Source organism: Scyliorhinus torazame, chromosome 13 (genome assembly GCF_047496885.1).
Source record: "Scyliorhinus torazame isolate Kashiwa2021f chromosome 13, sScyTor2.1, whole genome shotgun sequence".
In the NCBI taxonomy this organism is placed as follows: Eukaryota; Metazoa; Chordata; class Chondrichthyes; order Carcharhiniformes; family Scyliorhinidae; genus Scyliorhinus; species Scyliorhinus torazame.
The window spans coordinates 29,065,271-29,088,362 of NC_092719.1; the positions used below are offsets into that span (position 1 = coordinate 29,065,271).

The window sequence follows — 23,092 nt, forward strand, 5'->3', positions numbered from 1 at the left end:
ATGATTATTTCTGATGTCTGGTTTGGGAAACGCCTGCAAATGTGTAAGCTAACAGCAGCACCTGGCTGCAGTCCAAGTCTCCAGTTTGCCAACAGGAATGGCTTCAATTGAATAGGCATCAAACTGCAACTCAAACTCGATATTTTTGTGTGACTTGTAGTTTGTGGCTTATAGAATTGTATAGCACTAAAGGAGCATTCAGCACATTGAGTCTGTGCTGGCGTTTTCAAAGAGCTATACAATGAGTCCACTCCCCTACTGTAAACAGGATGTGCCTGTTTCTAAATTTTACATGGGAGGTTGCTTATCTCCAGTTGGGACATCTTGTTGTTCAGCTTTAGTGTAGACATTCTTTCTGTTTCTGCCTCATTTGTGTGAACAGATGTAATGCCCCCTAATATCCATGGTCCACTTGTTTAATGTTTCTCATTAAACAATAGCACAGGCTGGGGATTGTAACATAACTGTACTGGTGACTACAGTATCACATGCTACGCACACTCTTAAGGCAACTGCAAACCAAAACACTGGCTTTTGCATGCTAAATACACAAATGAACAAGATGATTTTCAGTGAGATCTGCTTCCCACAGCCCTCCAATTACTTTTTAGCACCACCAACCCCCCTCCTTAAACCCTCAACACCAGCAAGTCTGTTTTTGTCACTGAAATACTGTGCACAGCTGTGAACACTCCCTTACAATAAATGCACCTGTCTCGTGCTATATGTGTAAACATATTTTCACTCCACAACTATCTTATCCTGTTTCTCCATTGCAAGCATATTACATTTTTCCAACATTTCTTTAAGACTTGGGTTGAAGTTTGATCTGCTGAGCTCCCAATCAGTGTGATTTTCAATTTTAACCCAATCCTGGTGGGCAAACAACACCTCTCCAATTGTTTAATTCATAGAATCATAGAATTTACAGTGCAGAAGGAGGCCATTCGGCCCATCGAGTCTGCACCGGCTCTTGGAAAGAGCACCCTACCCAAGCCCACACCACCCTATCCCCATAACCCAGTAACCCCATTCAACCAACACTCAGGGTAATTTTTGGACACTAAGGGCAATTTAGCATGGCCAATCCACCTAACCTGCACATCTTTGGACTGTGGGAGGAAACCGGAGCACCCGGAGGACACCCACGCACACACTGGGAGAACATGCAGACTCCGCACAGACAGTGACCCAGCCAGGAATCGAATCTGGGACCCTGGGGCTGTGAAGCAATTGCGCTAACCACTATGCTACCGCGCTGCCCAGCTATTCAACCAGAATAGCTGATTATAAACATTTGAAGGTGATCTCCTGGGAGCTTAACTCTATCTAACCTGTGCTGTACCTGCCCTGGGAGTGTTTGATGGGACATTGTGGAGGGAGCTTTAGTCAGTATCTGACCTGTGGTATATCTGCCCTGCGAGTGATTGCCTGGTGCATAGGAACATTTAAACAAATTGTGCAATTCTGAGGTCCCTTTCTTTGAGCATATCAGTTCACAGCTCCTAAACCAAGGACCTCTAGGAGTTCTGAATGGGAATAGTTTTTTGTTTTCCTTTCCTGAGCCAAGAACTGCTGAAACTGAATGTAAAGTCCTGACCATATGCTGAGATGCGATGCGGCTAAAAGTAACAACTTTTAAAAGCTTGAAAGTATTTGCAATAACCAAAATAGCAAAGTACAGCAGCTGCTGGAAATCTGAAATGTTCGGCCAGTTGGGCAGTTTTTGTTTTGATTACCACAAAAGTTAATGCTAACAATTAGTGATTTTGTTTTTGTTGCTACTGGTGCGACCATAAAGCTGACTTGCTTTTGTCCTTTTGCAGGGTGTGGATTCTCTGATATTGGAGAGTGTGATGTTTGCTGTTTTGGCAGAACGTGCCTTGGGACCAAGATTATATGGAGTGTTTCCACAGGGGCGTCTGGAGCAGTACATTCCTGTATGAATTTTATTTCTCTTCACTGTCACATTGTGGGCTGAATCTCTCATTGCTTTGAAACGGCTTCTCAACAATGTTAAAACAAAATACTGAGGATGCTGGAAATCTGAAATTAAAACCAAGTGCCGGAAAGACTCAGCGAGTCTGGCCGTACCTGTGGAGAGAGAAACCGTTAAAGTTTTGAGTCCGTATGACTATTCTTAACGGACTCATTAACTTTTTCTCCCTCCACAAATGCTGCCAGACCTGCTGAGATTTTTTTCAGCATTTCTGTTTCTAATTTAACAATGTGTATGGATTCTGCACACATCATTAATTGTCTTGTTAGGAATGTCCTTTATATATCAGAGGCTTTGGTAAACATATGGATGCCATTGGGCTTGCTGATTGTCATTCAGATTGGTGACTGCATTGGATTGACACACCAGGTCATGCTCCATTAAGTGTTGCCAGTCTGTTTCTTTGCCCCTCTTGATGGTGGTCAGTACCTGTTTGAGAGTTCTGCAGGATAGTGGATCAAAGCCATCTGTTGCTGTGCCTCTGCTTCCTATCCTGTCTCAGAAAGTATTTCTGGTGGAAGGAATTGGCAGTGTGGGTGGCAAGTTACTTGCTATGAATTACAACCCGATCCTTCTGGGCTAGCCCATATGTCCAGATTAATTTGTGCACAATTGATGTAAATCTTTGTCACTTGAGTGCTGTTAATCCTCCCACTCTGCAATGATGAGAGGTTTGTCCCACATTTTGTAAAGCGACTATATAGTTACTTTCCAGATCCTGTTTACCCTTTTATTTCTCCACCAATCTTATTTTTTTCCTCTCATCCTGAAGAGACTGAAAACTATTACTGGGCTACAGACCTATGGGCTAACCCACCTTCTGGCATCAAGAGGAAGTCAGTCCTGTCCACACTTGTAAACTATTCAGTTACTGGACAGTGATTTGGAGTGAAAGCCTGGCAGGTTTTCCACTTCTCCCAGAACCCCCTGTAGCCCAGTGGTGTTGGTACTAGCCAGAACATCTATACTGCTTTTCTGATTGAGATGCCCTCATGCAGCCAGTCTAATGATCAATTATTTGATTACTTTACCTAGTTGACTGCTGATTGCACTTGGAATAGTGGCAAGAAGACTGTCACTGGTGTTAGTGTTGAGTTTAGGATAATGGAGGTGAAATGAAATAATCCATTTAATTGGCACAAATGCACAAGGTTGATTTTCTCTCTGCTGAATCGAGTTACATGCCATCATTAACTAAGCATGTGCATCCTGAAGCAGCAGTAACTTCAGTGTACAGAGTCTGGTGGCATTAGCTCCGCTCCCAATGTCTGTTTTTAATGGTGTCTGCCAGGAGGTGAAGTCCAGATTTGCCCACTTCCCCCAGCCAGGCCAGTTTACAGTTTATACTCCAAACATCTCAGAGGAATGTCAGACTTTGGGTTGTGGAGGAAAGCTCCTTTATTAAGGACAGGCTAAAAAGCTACAAATGTTTAACCAGCATCCTCCTCCAAATGTTTCTGTGACCAGAGCCGTCGGCTGTTGACTGAAGAGTTGGCATTTCCGGATTTTTCTGCAGAGATTGCTGTGAAGATGTCTCGATTCCACGGAATGGTCATGCCCTTCAACAAAGAACCCAAGTGGCTGTTTGAGACCATAGACAGGTACGATAATGAGAGCCTGTTTGGGCTGAGGTGGAATGGCGATCAAGGATGACTGTTGAATTGTCGCCGAATCACTGTCAGTTTTACAGCATAGAAAGGCCCTTCGGCCTATCATGTTTGTGCCGGCCATGAAGCAGCTATCTATTCTAATCCCATTTTCTAGCACACATCCGTAGCTTTCTATTCTATGACATTTCAAGTGCTCATCTAAAAGCTTCTTAAATTTTGTAGGTTTCCACCTTCACCACCCTTTCAGGCAGAGCATTCCAGATTCCCACTAGCCTCTGGGTGAACAAGTTTTTCATCGAATCCCCTCTAAATCTCCTGCCCCTTTCCTTAAATCTGTGTCCCCTGGTTACTGACCCCTCTATTAAGGGTAAATATTATTTCCTATCTATGTCCTTCATAATTTCATATACCCAAATCAGGTCCCTCCTCAGCATTCTCTGCTCTAAGGACAACCCCAGCCGAACCAGCCTTTGTCCATAGCTGAAAAGCTCCAGCCCAGGCAACATCCTGCTGAATCCCCTCTGCACCCTTTCTAGTGTTATCACATCCTTCCTATAATGTGGTGACCAGATGCACCCTTTCTAGTGCTATCACATCCTTCCTATAGTATGGCGACCAGAACTGCACACCGTACTCTATCTGTGGCCTAACAAACCTTTTGTACAGCTCCATCATAACCTCCCTGCTCTTGTATTCTATGTTTTGGCAAATAAAGACATGTATCCCATATGCCTTCTTAACATTCTTATCTACCTGCCCTACTGCTTTCAGGGACCCATGGATATGCACCCTAAGGTCCCTCTGGCCCTCTACTTAGCGTCCTACCATTCGTTGTGTATTGCCTTGCCTTGTTAGTCTTCCCAAAATGCACCACCTCGCTCTTTTCAGCATTTAATTCCATTTGCCACTGTTCTGCCTATCTGATCAGTCTGCCTATATTGCCCTGGAATCTAAGGCTTTCCTCCTTGCAATTTACCACATCACCAATTTTTGTGTCTTCTACAAACTTTACTGATCATACCATCCACATTCCCATCTAGACCATTAATGCATTTGTACAACAAGTTTTCCAGCACCGATCCCTGCATTACACCACTGGACACAGACTTCCAGTCACAAAAACAACTTTCGACACGCCCTTCTGCCACTAAGCCAATTTTGGATCCAAATTGCCTTCGATACCATGGGCTGTTACCACCTTGATCAGTCTCCCATTGTTAAAAGCCTTATTGAAGCCAACGTAGACTACATCAACTGCAGTACCTGCATCTACACGCCGAGTCACCTCAAAGTTCAATCACATTTGTTAGACGTGATCTCCCCTTGACAAAGTCATGCTGACTTGCTTCTCCAAGTTTGGATTAATTCTGTCCCTCAGATGTTAAGAATTGCATCTTGACACTAGTTTTGCTACCCTGTTAGTCCAGAATGCTGCTGTAACTGCATTTACAAGAGCTATTGTTCTCACAATCTATTTCTCCTCTTGCTGCTATGGGGGTACGGGTCACTTTTCTCTTTCCCTTCCTTCGACACTGCTGCACTGATTTTGGAGGTTTCAACAACCTTTCAACAAGAGCGGCACCGTAGCACAGTGGTCAGCACTGTTGCTTCACAGCACCAGGGTCCCAGGTTTGTTTCCTGGCTTGGGTCACTGTCTGTGCGGAATCTACACATTCTCCCTGTGTCTGCGTGGGTTTCCCTTCGGGTACTCTGGTTTCCTCCCAGAAATCCTGAAAGACGTGCTGTTAGGTAAATTGGACATTCTGAATTCTCCCTCTGTGTACCCGAACAAGTGCCGGAATGTGGTGACTAGGGGCTTTTCCCATTAACTTCATTGCAGTGTTAATGTAAGCCTACTTGTGACAATAAAGATTATTATTATTTCTGTTGTTCCACTGACCCTGTGAGATGATGATCTGGGGCAAAATTCTCCGGAAACAGCGCGATGTCCGCCGACTGGCGTCCAAAACGGCGCAAATCAGTCGGGCATCGCGCCGCCCCAAAGGTGCGGAATGCTCCGCATCTTTGGGGGCCGAGCCCCAACCTTAAGGGGCTAGGCCCGCGCCGGACGAATCCAGCTGGCGGAAAAGGCCTTTGATGCCCCTCCAGCTGGCACGGAAATGACATCTCCGGGCGGCGCATGCGCGGGAGCGTCAGCGGCCGCTGACGGCATTCCCGCGCATGCGCAGTGGAGGGAGTCTCTTCCGCCTCCGCCATGGTGGAGACCATGGCGAAGGCGGAAGGGAAAGTGTGCCCCCACGGCACAGGCCCGCCCGCAGATCGGTGGGCCCCGATCGTGGGCCAGGCCACCGTGGGGGCACCCCCCCGGGGCCAGATCGCCCCACGCCCCCCCCACCCCCCCCCCCCCCCCCCCCAAGGACCCTGGAGCCCGCCCGCGCCGCCTTGTCCCGCCGGTAAGGTAGGTGGTTTAATCTACGCCGGAGGGACAGGCATTTTAGCGGCCCATCCGGGCCGGAGAATCGCGGGGGGTGGCCCGCCAACCGGCGCGCCGCGATTCCCCGCCGAATATCCGGTGGTGGAGAATTCGGCAACCGGCGGGGGCGGGATTCACGCCAGCCCCCCGGCGATTCTCCGACCCGGCGGGTGGTCGGAGAATCTCTCCCCTGCTGTGTACCCTGCCTTGCCCAGGCTATACAAGTACAAGTTTCCCTGGGAACCCTTCTGTCCCAACCTCCTGCCACCCTACTCTGGAGCTACAGGTATCCCTGTGAACTGCACCTAACCTGCACCACCATCCTTTTCTGTAGGTACCATCCCATTTTCCAGCTTTTGCCTCAATTCCTTTACAAATTTCCCCTAGTGTGTCTTTTCTTTCTACTTCCTTTCAGTTACTGCAAGTAACGCAGTTCCTTATGGAAGTGATCACACATTCTAACAGTTAGTGTGGAAACAGTCCTGTCATGTTGGGTGTTCCGATACACAAACGGACCAACACGGTTGTAGATGGTACAACTCTGTTTTATTATTCTGTACAATAACAACTGTTAACTTCTGGCTGTGGTTCGTACTTCACCAGCTAACCTGTGGACCCAGCCCAAGCACTATCTTAGAGAGGCACTCAGCACATGGTGTATGTCTGAGTGGCACGCTGTGAGCTCTGTGCTCTGAGCTATCTCCTGGTAGAATGAGCGGGAACTGTGGTGTTTCCTGTTTTATAGTGCGTGTGCTCTAAAGATTATTATTATTTCTGTTGTTCCACTGACCCTGTGAGATGATGATCTGGGGCGAAATTCTCCGGAAACAGTGCGATGTCCGCCGACTGGCGCCCAAAACGGCGCAAATCAGTCGGGCATCGCACCGCCCCAAAGATGCGGAATGATCCGCATCTTTGGGGGCCGAGCCCCAACCTTAAGGGGCTAGGCCGGCGCCGGACGAATCCCCCCCCCCCCCCCCCCCACCTTTCCTCTGCATAAAATGATCTTCTTTGTAACCCCACACCACCCGTCACCTTACTTTTACTTGAGAAATTGACTTTGATCTTGATTCCCTCTGTTTAATGTGTGTTTTAAAAAAACAATTTTAAAAACCGATTTAAAAAAAAAAAAAAAAACATTGATTTTAAAAAAACAACACTGATTTTTTTTAAAAAAGCACTGTGATCACAACACTCTGAATATAACTGCCATCAGAAAAATCTGTATCTATTACTTGTCTGGTTAAATGGAGTACCCCGCCGCATGTCTTTTGGATGACCTGATCCTCCTCTTTCTCAAGGCACAAAGAATCAATCTTTATCCTTTGTGTTTAAGGTATCTCAAACAGATAATGGGGCTGACATTCACTAGAGAGACCCATGTGAAAAAGTTCAACAAGCTGAAGAGTTTCAACCTGCCAGCGGAGTTGGCAAGTTTAAGGTAAGAATTCAGTAGTAATTGAATCACCACTTTGGGTTGAATCATTAGACAGGATAATGTAGAGGTGCAGATTGAAACTGCCCTGTTAATTTGTAGGAGCTTTGTTTTTTGTGTTGATAAGGAAAGGAGGTACATTACGCTGCTTCTGAAATACTTTTTCTCTGTTTATAACACCTAGGATCTGTGTCCTTTGCCAAATTGGTGTTTTCTCTTCCAGGTCACTGCTAGAAGCCACTCGGTCACCTGTAGTTTTTTGCCACAATGATGTTCAGGAAGGTAAGGAGAAACCGTGCAATAAATACACTTGTGGCCTTTGCTTTGAATGGCAGAGGTGAGGAACAAATTTCTGTGGCTGCTGTGTGATGGATTGTGGGGTGCCTCTACTAGCTTTGGCCAAGGAACCTCAATTCTCTGCCAGTGACCGCGCTAAAATGTGACAACATTCTCCTGGAAATAGATAGATTCATACCAGAACTGTGGTGGGTGGGGTGGGGTGGCTCTTTGTACAATCAAAGTGAACGTGATGCTTTTCAAAGGGTTGAGGCATTGCTTGAAGGCAAGACGACCAGTGAAACTGACGGGTGTAGGTTCGGCCATGGCCTCATGAGATGACGAAACTTCAAAAATAATTCCTTAGCTGTGACGTTATTGAGATATTCTGATGATATTCTATCTGCACCATATAAATGCAAGTCTGGATCTATTTGGTAAATTGTTTTGTTTTCACTTTGTACTAAGATAATGATGCTGTGACCTTGAATCAGATCTTTCATACTGCACACAATGCTTGGGGTTTAAGGTGAAAGAAGGCTTGTTCAAAACCTGTGGTACAACCTCCCTGAACGTGGAAAACGAGTGTGAGCTTCTGACCACCTAAAATCTATAGAATTAAATCCCAGGCCCTGGCAATTCCCATTTTCCTTGTTTTGTCCCATCTCTTTCTGTTCATTTAGTGAATTGCATTGTGCCTTTTTAATGCTGGAGCTGATTTAGTTTTGGAAACTACTTATGAAGGATTCAGATGCAAGCGCGGAGAATGAGAAGCCAGGAGCTGTTGTATTTGAACTTGAGCTGTGCAATAAATTGACACTACAACAGGCATATGCATGAATTACTGTACTGCTTCCCCTTGTCCATATTCCTGCAGTTATTCTATAGACCATTGAACTGTGTTTAAAAACTGAGGTATTGGAAACGTTCAGAGTGCATTTGTTTTTGTATAGTTGCTACCTGTCCAGCAGCACTGGTTATACAATTGAGGTATTTTAAATGCCAGTTAGAAAGGATGACCTGAGTGCCATGAAAGGCAGAGGTCAACCGAGCAGGGTTGTGCATGATGGAGGCATGATGGGAGGTCGGAGCCTCCTTACTTTCAGGCTGTTGTTGAATAGCTAATCTGACACCAAGCTTTTAGCTTGGGCAGCAAATAGCAAGGCTGCTGCTAGCCGATTAGTGGAGGTGAATAATCCTGATGACCATGTGCATAAATGCTAATGGTAGCTGCAGTGCCTCACTGCGGATCCATCAGTCTGGCCCTCAACAGATCTCCTGTATGTCTCTCCGGACAGCTGCTGGTCTCCATTGGACTGGGCCCCAACACCCAGTGAAAGCTGAGGCGGCCTCTTAATTTGCTGTTCTCAGAAAATTGCACTTGATCAGAAAACTAAAATTACTGACGCTTTTAGGGTCAGGACCCCAAAATGGTTCCACATCCATTGGAGGAGAAAATTCCTCCCCATGTTAACCCATGAGCCATCTGTTGGAAATTGCAGTGATGGTAAATCTGACTGTGTCTGGAAGAATGTGCTGGGTGAATAAATTGTTCTCCTTGATGGTGCAGATCAAATGAGCATCTTTGCATTGAGATTTTCCCCTTCAAAAGCACTATCAATTGACAGTCAAATCTAATATCTGTGAAAGTCTCTTGCATTTTCAGAAATTCCTCGTCTCCTAAACCATGATCTTTTGGGTTTGAGGATTTACTGTTTTGCCTGTGATAATGTGTAGATTAAATTAACTGAGATATGGGATAAAGTGGATCATCTGCATAGTTGACTGTTGTGCGATCTATATATCGCACTGACCTTGCTTTTTTGGCTGGCTGTTTCCCAGGGCTTTTGCTTGCCTTTGTTCACACTCCTGCATTTGGCCCGCTCCCTTGCTGGCCCTGCCCACACTTGCTCCCCCCACCCTTGTTGCTGTCATGCTCACACACATCCTCTCATGGAATACCACCCCCTCCCTCCCGTCTGTCTTCATCTGAATCTTTCCTTCAACTATTGTTGTTGATGAGGAACAGTTTTTTTTCCAGGTAACATTCTCTATTTGGCAGGTCAAGACCCCTCATCCACAGAGAAACTGATGCTGATTGATTTTGAGTACAGCAGTTATAACTACAGGTAATGGTCATTTCTGGGAGTTTATAATTTTGGAGTTGCATGGGGTAAGGGGAGGGATGGGCTGGGGGAGGTGATACATACCTAATTGACATTTGGGGGAGGGGTAGGAAGCTGGTTCAACCAGATGCTGATACTCCTTTGTGTGTTTGCAGGGGTTTTGATATTGGGAACCATTTCTGTGAGTGGATGTACGACTACACTTATGATCAGTGGCCATTCTTCAAAGCCAGTATGGAGAAATATCCCAACCGGCAGCAGCAGGTAGGGAACTCCAGGAAGGTTGGAGGGTTTCTTTGCTAAACCCCTAAATATTTTCCTTCTCAAATTGCTACTGAATATTTCCTACTTCTCTTTAACTGCAGTGTCTGCATCGCCTCCCTCTCTTGTGAAGACCATTGAAAAGTATTGATTAAGAAACTTGCTTATGTACCTGGAGATGAAATGCAAAGCTCCATTTCTAGTCTCTGATAAGCTCTATTGGACTTGCTATGTATTGGATAAAAAGTTGTCCTGGATTCTATGAATACATTTTAAGAATTCTGTGTGCTCTATGCATCTTACACTGATGTAACCTCTGTTAATATTAAGGTAGTTGAAATACCGGCATCAGTTTCTATGTACTTGTTCTTCTATCTGACTGTCTGGAGGTTGTTGAACACACCCAGCAGTTTGATTGCCCCTTTTTTCCAGTTCAACCCATGTGGCTTTGTTTGATGATCCTTCTCACAACTATGATTGGTTCTTTAACCAATATTGCAACTTCCCCAACCCCACCAACAATCCTGTCTGTGAACCCTGTAACCTGGAATGTTGAGCTGCCATTCCTTTTTTATTCACTGGACATGTCTGTCGGTACATCCAGTGCTGTTAGTAAGGGAATTTCAAAATTTTTACCCAGCATCCGTGAAGGAATTGTGATAGTTCCAAGTCAGGATGGTGTGTGACTTGGGGAGGAGAACCTGCAGTTGGTGGCGTTCCGCTGAATCTGCTGGTCTTGTCCTTCTAGGTGGCAGACATTGCATGTTTGGAAGGAACTGTCAAAGGATCCTTGCTGCAGTGCATCCTGTAGATGGTGTACACGATTGCCACTGTGCGTTGGTGCTAGTTGTTTAAGCTGGTGGATGCAATGCCAATCAAGTGGGCTGCTTTGTCCTGGCTAGTGTTGAGTCTCTTTAGTGTTGTTGATGCTGAACCCATTCAAGCAAGTGGAGAGTATTTCATCACACTCCTGACTTGTGCCTTTGGAGGTGAGTTGACCTGCTCTTCTAGCCACAGTATTTATGGCTGGCCCAGTTCAGTTTATGGTCAATGCTAACCCCCAAGGATGTGGATAATGGGTGATTCAGCAAAGATGTCAAGGGAAAAGCGGTTGGATTCTCTCCTGTTGAAGATGGTCGCTGCCTGGCATTTGTGTGGCAAATGTTATTGCCACTTATCAGTCCAAGCTTGAATGTTGTCCAGGTCTTGTTGCCCTTCTTGAAATCATTTCATTAGCACCAATATCATACTTCTAATTGTCTATCTATGAATCATAGAATCCCTACAGTGCAGAAGGAGGCCATTTGGCCCATCAAGTCTGCAAAGACACTCTGAAAGAGCACCCCACCTAGGACCACTCCCCCATTCCAGTAATCCCACCTTGCCTTTGACACTAAGAGGCAATTTAGTATGGCCTAACCACATCTTTGGACTGTGGAGGAAACCGGAGTAGATGTGGGGAGAACGTGCAAACCCCACACAGTCGACCGAGGTCGGAATCCGACCCGGGCCCCTGACGCTGTGAGGCAGCAGTGCTAGCCACTGTGATCTGCATTGATCTGTTTTAAAAATTCGTTCATGGGATGTGGGCGTCGCTGGCAGGGCCAGCATTTATTACCCATCCCTGAGGGCATTTAAGAGTCGACCACATTGCTGTGGGTCTGGAGTCACATGTAGGCCAGACCAGGTAAAGATGACAGATTACCTTCCCTAAAGGACATTAGTGAACCAGATGGGTTTTTATGACAATCGACTGGTTTCATGGTCACCTTTAGACTTTTAGTTCCAGATTTTTACTGAGTTCAAATTTCACCATCTACCATGGCGGGATTCGAACCATGGTCCCCAGAGCATGATTCTAGGTCTCTGGATTACTAGTCCAGCGACAATGCCACTACGCCACCACTGCCTCCCCACCTCGCATTAGACTATATAACCATTAAGCACGGCCAAATACCTTTGTCTACTTTATAACCATTTGTTTCCATGAAAATTACATAGTAATTTTCGACTTCTATTTTCAGTCTTTGTTGTGTTTGTTCTGAATCTCTGCTCTGGTTCCCATTCCGTGCCACCAAACTACTTTAAAACTTCTCCAGCAACACTTGCAAACTGCCCTGTGGTGATATTAGTCCTGAGGTGCAACTTGACCAGCTTGTCAGGATCCCACCTCCTGCGAAAACCCATCCCACTGTTCCAGGAATCTTCCTCCTGCATGATCTCACCTGCCAATGCATTTGCACCATCTTATTTCTCTATTTACCAGCACTGGGAGTAAAATGGAGCAATCTAATTTTGGTCTGTGCACATTCAGGACCATGACCTTCCCGTTGCTTGCTGTTTTAACACAAGACCCTGCTCCCATGCCCACATGTCTGTCCTTGGCCTGCTGCAATGTTCCAGTGAAGCTCAACGCAAACTGCAGGAACAACATCTCCTCTTCCGGTTAGGCACGCTACAAATAGCCTTCCGGTCTCAACATCGAATTCATCTTCAGATGATCAGCTCTACCCCACCTAGACCCATTTGTATTCATCCCATTTAATTTTAACTTTCTTATCCATTTCTCTCATTCTTGTCTTTCTTAATATATATTAACCCCCCCCCCCCAATATATATTAACACCCCCACCCCCCATCTTATCAACCTTTCCTTGCCCTTTCTCCTCTTTGCTTCCCCTCCCCCCACATCTACATCTATCACAGTTCACCCTCTGATAGTTTCTCTCTGTTTGGCCTTTCACATCTTTTGTTCTCTCTGGGGACTGCCATAGGCACTCTTTCCCCTTGGTTTCTGTGGCCATCAGCACCCTATTACCCTGGGTTTCTGTGGCTATGACTCATCTTTCATTCTCACTCCACAGTATAAATATTTCCAACTTTGTCTGTTAGCTTTGACAAAGAGTCATTGAACTCAAAGCGTTAGCTCTTTTCTCTCCCTACAGATGCTGCCAGACCTGCTGAGATTTTCCAGAATTTTCTCTTTCGTTTCAGATTCCAGCATCCGCAGTAATTTGCTTTTATCCATTTTAATCTAATTTCTTTCCTGTCTCCATAATATTTTCCTGAAGGACCTCATCGCTCTTTCTAAATATGTCATTGGTGCAAATATGGACCACAAGCTCTGGCTCTTCACACCTTCCCCCAGAATGTTCAGCAGCTGGCAATAGGCAAGCAACATATCTTCCTTGAATCATTCCTGTGGCTGCAGAAACACCTGTCTATTCCCTGAACTAGTGAATCTCCTAACACTGTTTCTGATTATCCTTTAAAAAAAATATATATATACATTTTCTCTCCCCCCCCCCCCCCCCCACCCCCTTTACAGCTGAGCTGCCAATGGTGTTATGACTTGGGTCTGTTTGCACCCCTCAGAGAACCCTCACCTGACTCCGGGGACTCCTGCTCTAATTGACTGATCCTCCTTGTCTGTCTGGGTAAATACATTAATGAAGTAGGAACCATCGTGATCCCACATTGTCACTGTTTAGGCCATTCTTTAACCTGCCAGAGCAAAAGAAAATTCTCATTCATATGCACTCACGACATCCCAAAGCACTTTAAAGCCAACATATACATTTTTAAAATGGTAACGACCAGATCAGTTTTCTTGATTATTTCCTCTTGAGGGGTCGATATTGGCTAGGACTCTGGGAGCACCACTCGTCGTGCACCATTCATAGAATCATGCCACGTATGATTCTAAATCACCTTTTGGATCGCCAATGGCTAGCACTCTGGGAGCACCAATTGAAGTGCACTATTGCTTTTAAAGCATTTTGCTTCATCAAACAACATTTCATTCTATCCGATTTCTCCACAGCTTCACTTTATCCGACATTACCTTTCCGAATACTCTGGCAACAAAGGCGACTCTATGCATGAGGACCAGACAAAGATTGAGGACGAGATGATCATTGAAATTAACAGGTGGGTGCTGACCGTGTGGATTATCATGTGAAGATTTTAATAATAAGAACAAATAGAGTATAAATGCAGATTAAGGAAAGTTTATCTGCTAGAAACCTGAAGATTGAGCAGGTTTTTACTACATTAATTTTTATACAAGCAATTTTAATGTTCATAGAATCATAGAATTTACAGTGCAGGAGGCCATTCAGCCCATTGAGTCTGCACCGGCCCTTACAAAGAGCACCCTACTGAAGCCCACGTATCAACCCTATCCCATTTACCTCTGGGGTGTAGAAACAAACGTAACCCAGACGAAGAGTTTAAAGATGCCTCCTCTCTGTCTGTAAAGGTTCTTGAAATGAAATGAAATGAAAATCGATTGTCACAAGTAGGCTTCAAATGAAGTTACTGTGAAAAGCCCCTAGTCGCCACATTCCGGAGCCTGTTCGGGGAGGCTGGTACGGGAATTGAACCGTGCTGCTGGCCTGCCTTGGTCTGCTTTCAAAGCCAGTGATTTAGCCCTGTGCTAAACCAGTCCCTTTTGAGCCTGGGTAGATGTTAATGTGCTGATAGGCATTGATCCATGGCACAAAACTACCACCAACTCAAAAGTTACATTTCTGGCTTGCAGAATGACAGGTGTGGGTTTGGAGGAAGTTCAAACACTGAGATAGTTGGGTTTGTGACATGTGTTCGCACAGAGGCACATTGGATTTAAAGTAGAGAGTTTGCTGTATGTTGCCCTTGCCGCACTGTCCATCGATGTGCTGTTGAACCATAAAAGCATGTAGTGCAGATGAGCCCATGATACCTATGGCGGCAGTTACTAGGAAAATACAAAGCTAATCTCTCTTCCATATGCTCTCACCGCAGCAATTTTAGAACCATACTTGCTGGCAATGACGGCTTGCGCTGAAACTTCAATCTTCTGGCATCAGCGTTCTGATGAGAACATACTTCACATCAACAAGTTGTTTCACATCTCCAGGGTCCCAGGTTCGATTCCCGGCTGTGTCACTGTCTGTAGCAGTGTAGCATAGTGGTTAGCACAATTGCTTCACAGCTCCAGGGTCCTAGGTTCGATTCCTGGCTTGGGTCGCTGTCTGTGCCGAGTCTGCACGTTCTCCCCGTGTGGGCGTGGGTTTCCTCCGGGTGATCCGGTTTCCTCCCACAGTCCAAAGATGTGCAGGTTAGGTGGATTGGCCATGATAAATTGCCCTTCGTGTCCAAAATTGCCCTGAGTGTTGGGTGGGGTTACTGGGTTATGGGGATAGGGTGGAGGTGTGGGCTAGGGTAGGGTGCTCTTTCCAACAGCCGGTGCAGACTCGATGGGCCGAATGGCCTCCTTCTGCACTGTAAATTCTGTGTTTCTATGTGCGGAGTCTGCACGTTCTCCCCGTATCTGTGTGAGTTTCCTCCCACAGTCCAAAGATGTGCGGGTTAGGTGGATTGGCCACGCTAAATTGCCCTCCGTGTCCAAAACATGCTAAGTGGAGCTTACGGGGATAGGGTTGATACGTGGGCTTCAGTAGGGTGCTCTTTGTAAGGGCCGGTGCAGACTCAATGTGTTGAATGATCTCCTGCGCTGTAAATTCTATGATTCTATGAACATTAATTTATTTTTATACAAGCAATTTTAATGTAATAAAATGGGTGCTTCATGGGAGCATTCTAAAACCGTATCACACTATGGGTAGCATAGTGGTTAGCACTGTTACTTCACAGCACCAGGGTCCCAGGCTCGATCCTGCTTGGGTCACTGTCTGTGCAAAGTCTGCACGTTCACCCCGTGTCTGCTTGGGTTTCCTCCGGTGCTCTGGTTTCCTCCCACAAGTCCTGAAAGACATGCTTTTGGGTAATTTGGACATTCTGAATATTCCCTCAGTGTACCCAAACAAGTGCCGGAATGTGGCTACAAGGGACTTTTCACAGAAACTTCATTGCAGTGTTAATGTGACAATAGTAAAGATTTAAAAAAGATTAAGCCGCATATGGAAATATTGAATCTAAATGACCAAAGGCTTGGTCAAAGAGGAGGGTTTTTGAGGAGCCTTTTAAAGTATAAAAGTGAGGTAGAGTGGCAGAGAAATATATGGGCAAGAACTAGAGATATCCAGTGGGCCAGGTGATGCCTGCAGGAGATTAAACAAGCAACAGTTTGTTCTATGATAATTGTTCCCTTCTCACCTCTTGACTTTTTTTCTCCCATCTCTTTCCACAATAACACTACTGTTTGTTTCAGTGTTTGAGCTTTTCCCTTTTCGCTCCCTCCTATGTCCTATGTTCCCGTTGCACTATCCGTATCTTTTTCTTTATATCCTTGTCTTTCGCTGGAATAAATATCTTGCCTCCCTTGGTGATCCCTACATTAGGAATACCTAAAATTGCAGGTTTCTCACTCCCCTTTTGGCTCCTGCCACCACCCTCAAATGCCCTGGCCACTTTTTTTGCTTCCAATCTCCCCAAACTGTATTTAAGGAGATTGACAAATTGTTTTGGGGGCTTTTTGCTTGTTTCCTAAGTCGCTCCAATCATATGGATCCAGAGCTTGTGCATATGTAGGTGGATGGTTGATGCTACAAATTGTGTTCAGCAAAAGGTGAATGTTGGGAGCAAGTTCATTTTCTGTAAATTGAAATGTCTTAGATAAAGCTGGTTTCTGACCACCTGCAAGTGTTTTTGTTTGGTTGGAGTACTGATGTAGCTTTTTTTTTTTAAGGTATGCTCTGGCCTCTCACTATCTGTGGGCTCTCTGGGCTATTTTGCAGGCGAAGATTTCAACCATTGAGTTTGGTTACTTGGTGAGTTGCCATCACTTTGGTGTGGATCACTCTCGTTCTGCCTCCCTGTGCATGTGTTTTTAAAAAATGTGTTCCTGGATGGTGTGGGCGGGGGGGCTTTGCTGTCAAGGCCAGTATTTATTTCCTATCCCTAAGTGCTGTTGACAAGGTGGTGGTGAACATCCTCTTTGAACTGCTACGCGGCAGCCTGTTAGGTAGGTGGATTTGACCCAGTGTATATGAAGGAATGACTATGTATTTTCGAGTCTGGCTGGTGTGTAATTGGAGGGGAGTATGCAGGTAATGATGTTCGCATGTACCTGCTGCCCTTGTTCTTTCAGGTGGTCGATGTCACGGGTTTAAAAGGTGTTGACAAAACTTTTGTCATGTGGATAGTACACACTAGGTGCAATCCAATGGCCACGCTGCACCCGAAAATTAGCTCGCCGCGGCACGGCGTGGCCAATAAATCTGGGAGACTCCGCTTTGTGTGATCTTGAGAAGTTGCGATATAAATCCTGCCCATTGTGGGCAGGATCACTTTTTAGCAAATCTGCACATTAGAATGAGACAGCAAGTTTCACTTTAACATGCCGATTCCTGAGGTACCCCAGGCATTGGGATCTATCCCCTTTGCCTTGGAGACCTCTGGCGACCACCGTTCAATAGTTTGTGTTGGATATGACTCCAGCTAGTTTTCCCTCCATTCCTATCGGCTTAAATTTTACGGGTTCCTGGATGCCTTACTCGGTCAAATGCTGCCTTGATCTCAAGGACAGTAACTTTTACCTCGCCCCTGGAATTCAATTCTCCCGTTCGTGTATGGACCAATGCTGGGATGTGTTCTGGAGCTGAGTGGTCCTAGCAGAACCTAAATTTTGTCTGGTAAATGCCAGTTTTGTAGCTAATGAGGAGGACGACACGGTCAATTAGGCTGGGTGTCCCTTTGCCACATCTAATGCACAATGTTAGGTGGTCCATTGGGGTTTGATTTCCTTAGACCTTTTCTGTGGTGGTTTGGTATGACTGAATGACTTGCTGGGATCTAAGGTGGCATTGGGCTTGGAGTTGGGTAGAAGCGTGCAGTTCTCCTTTTCTATTTGCTTTGCCTCCCTATGGGGCTAATGGGCACCCAAAAGCACCACCCTGCAGTGTCCCATGGTCAACACCATCTCAACAGGTCTTCCAACTCACACTTCCTTAAATGCCAAGTGCAGTCAGGTGCTAAGGTGCTTTAATTTTAAGTGGAAAGATTATTTACTCCACTTCCTGTCCTCCTGATGAAGGTGCTGAGGTTTCTGATACTTAGTTGATATTCTCCATTCTTTAGAAGTACGCTTTTTAAAAATAAGAGTTCACCCATTTAAAATGAGATGAGGAGACATTCTTTGAGGGTCGTTGATTTTTGGAACTGAGTTGAAAAGGCAGCGGAATCAGAATCTGAATATTTTTAAGGCAGCGATGGTTTGGGCGCGGTACGGGAATTGAACCCACGCTGTTGGCCTTGCTCTGCATCACAAATCAGCTGCCCAGCCAACTGAGCTAAACCGGCCCGGTATGGTACCATAACACACAAAGGTAATGTTTTATAGTGGACAAACTGTAAATATAGTTCACCAGAAATGTTTACTTGCTATCGGTCTGAGTTTGTTCACTCTGTAAGGAGAGGAGTTGAAGTGAAATCTGTGTGTGTGTTTCAGGATTATGCCCTATACAGACTGGAAGCCTACTTTGAACAGAAGAGAATATTCGCTTAACTCACTGCAGATGGGAATCACTCTCTCAAACCTCGTACTTGAATCTAAAATGTTTCCATTATTCTTTCCTTTGCTTTTTTAAAAATAGCGCATGTTTGGATTCTCACAGGATTGGTTAGCTACCATTTCACACTCAATCAGTGTTATCTATATATGTCTCAGCCACAGGTATACGATTCAAAGTTCAATCAGGTATCGAGGTCGATGAATATACATTAAACTAGATGGGGAAAATATTCTTTCTATAGCTGTGCTGTGTGGAAACTCTGGGCCATGCTGCTCTTCAAGGAACTTAGTGAAGCTGTTACGTTTTTGTAATTTGTTACTGTAGTGCTGACACCTCTCCCAACTTGCGGAGAAGTACAGTTTAACAGGCTTCTTAAAAATGTGTTCAGATTCCTAGATTGCTGGTGAAATATTAATGGCAACACATGACCAATGTAGCTTGTTTGGCAGTCTCTGAGGCCTGGGCATGGGTAATCCCACTTGCACCGTTCTCAGATTAACTGCTCCATCACTCGTATCCTCCTAGGGTTACAAAAGATAATTTTAAAACAGATTCCACTGTTTGGTGACACATAACTACCCAGTAGCTGATAAATAACCGCACCCCTATGTGATAGATTATATACAATGACGAAAGAGAAAATGCTGGTAAATCTCAGCAAGTCTGGCAGCATCTGTAGGGAGAGAAAAGTTTTGACAAAGAGTCATCGGACTCAAAGCGTTACCTCTTTTCTCTCCCTACAGATGCGGCCAGACTTGCTGAGATTTTCCAGCATTTGCTCTTTCGTTTCAGATTCCAGCATCCACAGTCATTTGCTTTTATATACAATGACGTTGTACAACTGAGTTATACAAATCTGTCCTTTCAGTAATATTTACTTGATTTTATTTATTTAATGGTTTATCTTTGAAAGACTTGTCTGCGCAACCCACTGCGTGTCTCTTGACAGCGGAGGAGGCCCGACATTGTCCAGCGACGGAATCTTCTGATTTCCTGTTGAATGCATCCCTCACTGCTGGGAGACCCGCAACAATGGTGCACCTTTTGCGGGGCTGGAAGATCCCACTGTGCGAACTGCCAGAAAATTCCGTCCATGGAATCTCTTGCCTCGTCTGTCAGAGAGGCTAGCTCTTTCAAAGAGCAATCGAGTTAATCCTATTCCTCTGCTCTTTCTCCATCTCTCAGTTTTTCTCTCAGTACTTTTCCAGTTTCAGTTTGAAGGCTGTCTTGAAACTGTTTTTGATGTGCAATGCATTCCAAATCCTAACCACGTTGTGTGAAAAGGTTTGCCTTATGTCATCTCTGGCTCCTTTACCAATCACCTTAAGTCTATGACCTCTGGTTGTTGTTACCTTTCAGTCGTTAGAATAAGATAACTTTTCCATGTAAACCTTTGTGAGCTTAAACATCCCCACCTCGTCTTCTGTTAACCATACCCCTTCCCCAAGGAGAACAACCTTAGCTTCCTCAGCCTGACTGGCTCAAGAATGAGGGATTGTATTCTAATAAAACCGTATCCGTCCTGCAAAAAACAAATCTGGTACTGATTTGAAAGTCAATTTAAAAAATAAAAAAAAATTGAGTACCCAATTCATTTTTCCCAATTAAGGGGCAATTTAGCGTGGCCAATCCACCTAGCCTGCACATCTTTAGGTTGTGGGGGTGAAACCCACGCAGACACGGGGAGAATGTGCAAACTCCACACAGACAGTGATCCAGAGCCAGGATTTAACCTGGGACCTTGGCGCCGTGAGGCTGCAGGGCTAACCCACTGCGCCACCGTGCTGAAAGTCAATTTTACCATACATCTGTCTCACCTTCGTACCAATGTAGTATTGAGTGAAAAGGTGGATTGGAAGTTTACGGCAGAACCAGAAGGCTGCTATAAATTTGACTCGCACAGATTATGATATAATTACATTTTCTATTGGCTGGAGACTAAGTAAGGGCTGAACTTTATAGCCCCGTCATTGAGGAATTGGAGCTGGAAAATGCAGTGAACCATTCAAAATTCCATTGACTCTGGGAGCGGAAAATCCTGCTGGTGGAAAATTCCACCCCAAGTCACTGAATCCGCAGCTGAAACGGATCACTGACATTTTGCCAGATCCTTTTAATACCAGAGGCATTTAGAGGAACAGACAAAAAGCAAAGAGCTGAGCACAGGGCAGACCATTCCACCCACCAATAATCACTGGAAGAGAATAATGAATCAAACATTTACCACTCTGGCTGCTATTTATGAAATATTTGCAATCAATCAATCTGTTTGAGTCTGTGTTTGTGATTCATTTTGCCTGTGTCTTGATCCATGATTTCCTTGTAAATAAAATGAGGAACTTCCTGTTGTGATCTGTGTGTGTGCCTGTGACAGAAAAAGATGTGGGCAGTTCCTGAGTGAAGATGCTCACCACCAGGGTTAAATAGTCTCCTGCCCCCTTGAAGGGACTGCTGTACCCCAAGGATGCAAGGACCAGGTCTAGCCATGTGACCAACTCTGCATAGGTGGACATCACTAGAGTAGGCAGTACCCAGGGAGTATACCAGAGAACTGCCCTGCAATGTCAATCAAGGAATGACCTCATCCACGCTGCCAGGGTAAGTGAACTCTCACCTCACTGAATACCAGAGGGGACATAGGCCTCGGTGGCAAAGGCACCATCCGTACAGTCCTTCCATAAAAGAGCTTTGCAATGTGATGAAGTGATGCTTCATATGGACCCGAGGCAATCCATTTAGTCTGCAGGTTGAGACTGAAGGTGGCACTGCAGGTCCTTGACCCTTGCACATAGAAAGTTCTGATGCTCTCTGGTGGGGGAGTAAAAAGAGGTTTGAGCGTTGAGGGCACCAGCTAGCACTGCTAAGAGTATGAGCCTTCTATCTGCATGGGCTTACCGCTGTGAGGGTATTGCCCCAGAATCTTTGTGGACAACCTGCAGTCACAAGGCATATAATCCAATGGGTTATCTGAATGGGAGCATGAGAAAAATACCTGAAACCCAATTGCTCTGAACTTTTCTCTCTTTGTGCAAGAAAGGTTATAGCACAACGTGAGTGAGAGAAGATGGGAGGGGGCTCACCTGAATTGAGGAACAGGCAGCCGAGCTGGCAGGGGGTTGACGAAACAACCTGAGCAGATGGAGAGGTTGGCAGGCAACTACCAATCAGTAAGGACCCACGGAACACATAGAAACATACGGGTCATGTGTTCCACCATGTTGAAGACAGCTCATGAAGTCACTCCTCGCTCACCTACATGTGCCAGCAAGAAGAGGGGAAGGCCCAAAGAAGCAGCCCTGTCCAACAGTACCTTCACTTGTCAGTGGACCCAGGACATTTGGGGAGGGAGAAGAAACTGCACCTGTAGAGCCATCACAGTGAACCCTCCACCATAGCAGAGATGCACAACTCGGTGGGTCTAGTTCAGGCAGAGTCTCGCACTGTGGTGGCCACTGCATGGACACATGCCTGCAGCAGGAGGAGGCAGAGTCAGTCAAGTGCATCGGCACTCGAGGATTGCTGCAGAAAAGGTATGTGATGTCCAAGTTGGATGATGAGCCTGTGGGATTATCCCTCCCTGAAATATTGGAGTTGCAGTGAGATTAATGGGATACAAAATCGCTTCACACCAGCCTCTGGTGAGAATGGCAATGTGCCACGATGAGCAGGAGCACGCACTCCGACCAACTGATTTTGCAGCTTCCCACTGCCTTGTCCTGGCCCCCAACCCCCTCCTGCCCACCATTGCACCCGCCACTGTTGAGACAGATTTCAGGAGGCAGGATGTCTGGTCTGGATCAGATCATGTTAAATCTTGGAATTATATTTCAGTTTCACATCCAGTGTATGTTCATAATCTTTATTGTCACAAGTAGGCTTACATTAACACTGCAACGAAGTTACTGTGAAAATCACCCAGTCGCCACATTCCGGCGCCTGTTCGGGTACACAGAGGGAGAATTCAGAATGTCCAAATTACCTAACAGCACATCTTTTGGGACTTGTGGGAGGAAACCGGAGCACCCGGAGGAAACTCACCCAGACACGGGGAGAACGTGCAGACTCCACACAGACAGTGACCGTCAAACCTGGGATGAACCTTTGAAGCAACAATGCTAACCACTGTGCTACTGTGCAGTTCCATGTTCTTCTATTTGCAGAGCTGGGCCATCAGGTGTTTCTTGATCTGCAGTGTTGAGGCCAATCTGCCCAGTCTTACACTGTGGGCACCACCGGAGTTAGTTCATTCCTCTGTGTATCATCAGATCTATTGAGAAAACCTTCAGTTAAACTTGTATGAAAATTAGCTATTGTGTCTAAATTTATTTGTTAGTAAAGAATTATACACTGAGGATTAATGCGCACATTGCCCTCATTGTCTTGTTTCTGGTCAGGTTGATCATCACTGCCCCAGCTTCTTGGCAAAGAGCCACTGATCACATGCAACTCCCTTCCTGAAGATATTAATCAACCTTTATTGCTGTTAGAACACTGAA

General features: G+C 45.5%; 1 protein-coding gene across 1 annotated transcript in view; it reads left to right on the forward strand.

Annotated features, from left to right (window-relative positions):
* The window catches only part of chkb (choline kinase beta), a 50,311-nt gene extending 29,366 nt beyond the window's left edge, over nt 1–20,945 (forward strand). Inside the window, exons 3-11 of the mRNA XM_072471228.1 lie at nt 1,827–1,940; nt 3,467–3,600; nt 7,380–7,484; nt 7,702–7,760; nt 9,796–9,883; nt 10,036–10,144; nt 13,964–14,070; nt 16,772–16,853; nt 18,533–20,945. Of these exons, the coding sequence (XP_072327329.1) occupies nt 1,827–1,940; nt 3,467–3,600; nt 7,380–7,484; nt 7,702–7,760; nt 9,796–9,883; nt 10,036–10,144; nt 13,964–14,070; nt 16,772–16,853; nt 18,533–18,589 (855 nt within the window). The 3' untranslated portion in view covers nt 18,590–20,945. The remainder of the gene's footprint in view (nt 1–1,826; nt 1,941–3,466; nt 3,601–7,379; nt 7,485–7,701; nt 7,761–9,795; nt 9,884–10,035; nt 10,145–13,963; nt 14,071–16,771; nt 16,854–18,532) is intronic.
* The last annotated feature ends 2,147 nt before the right edge of the window (nt 20,946–23,092 follow it).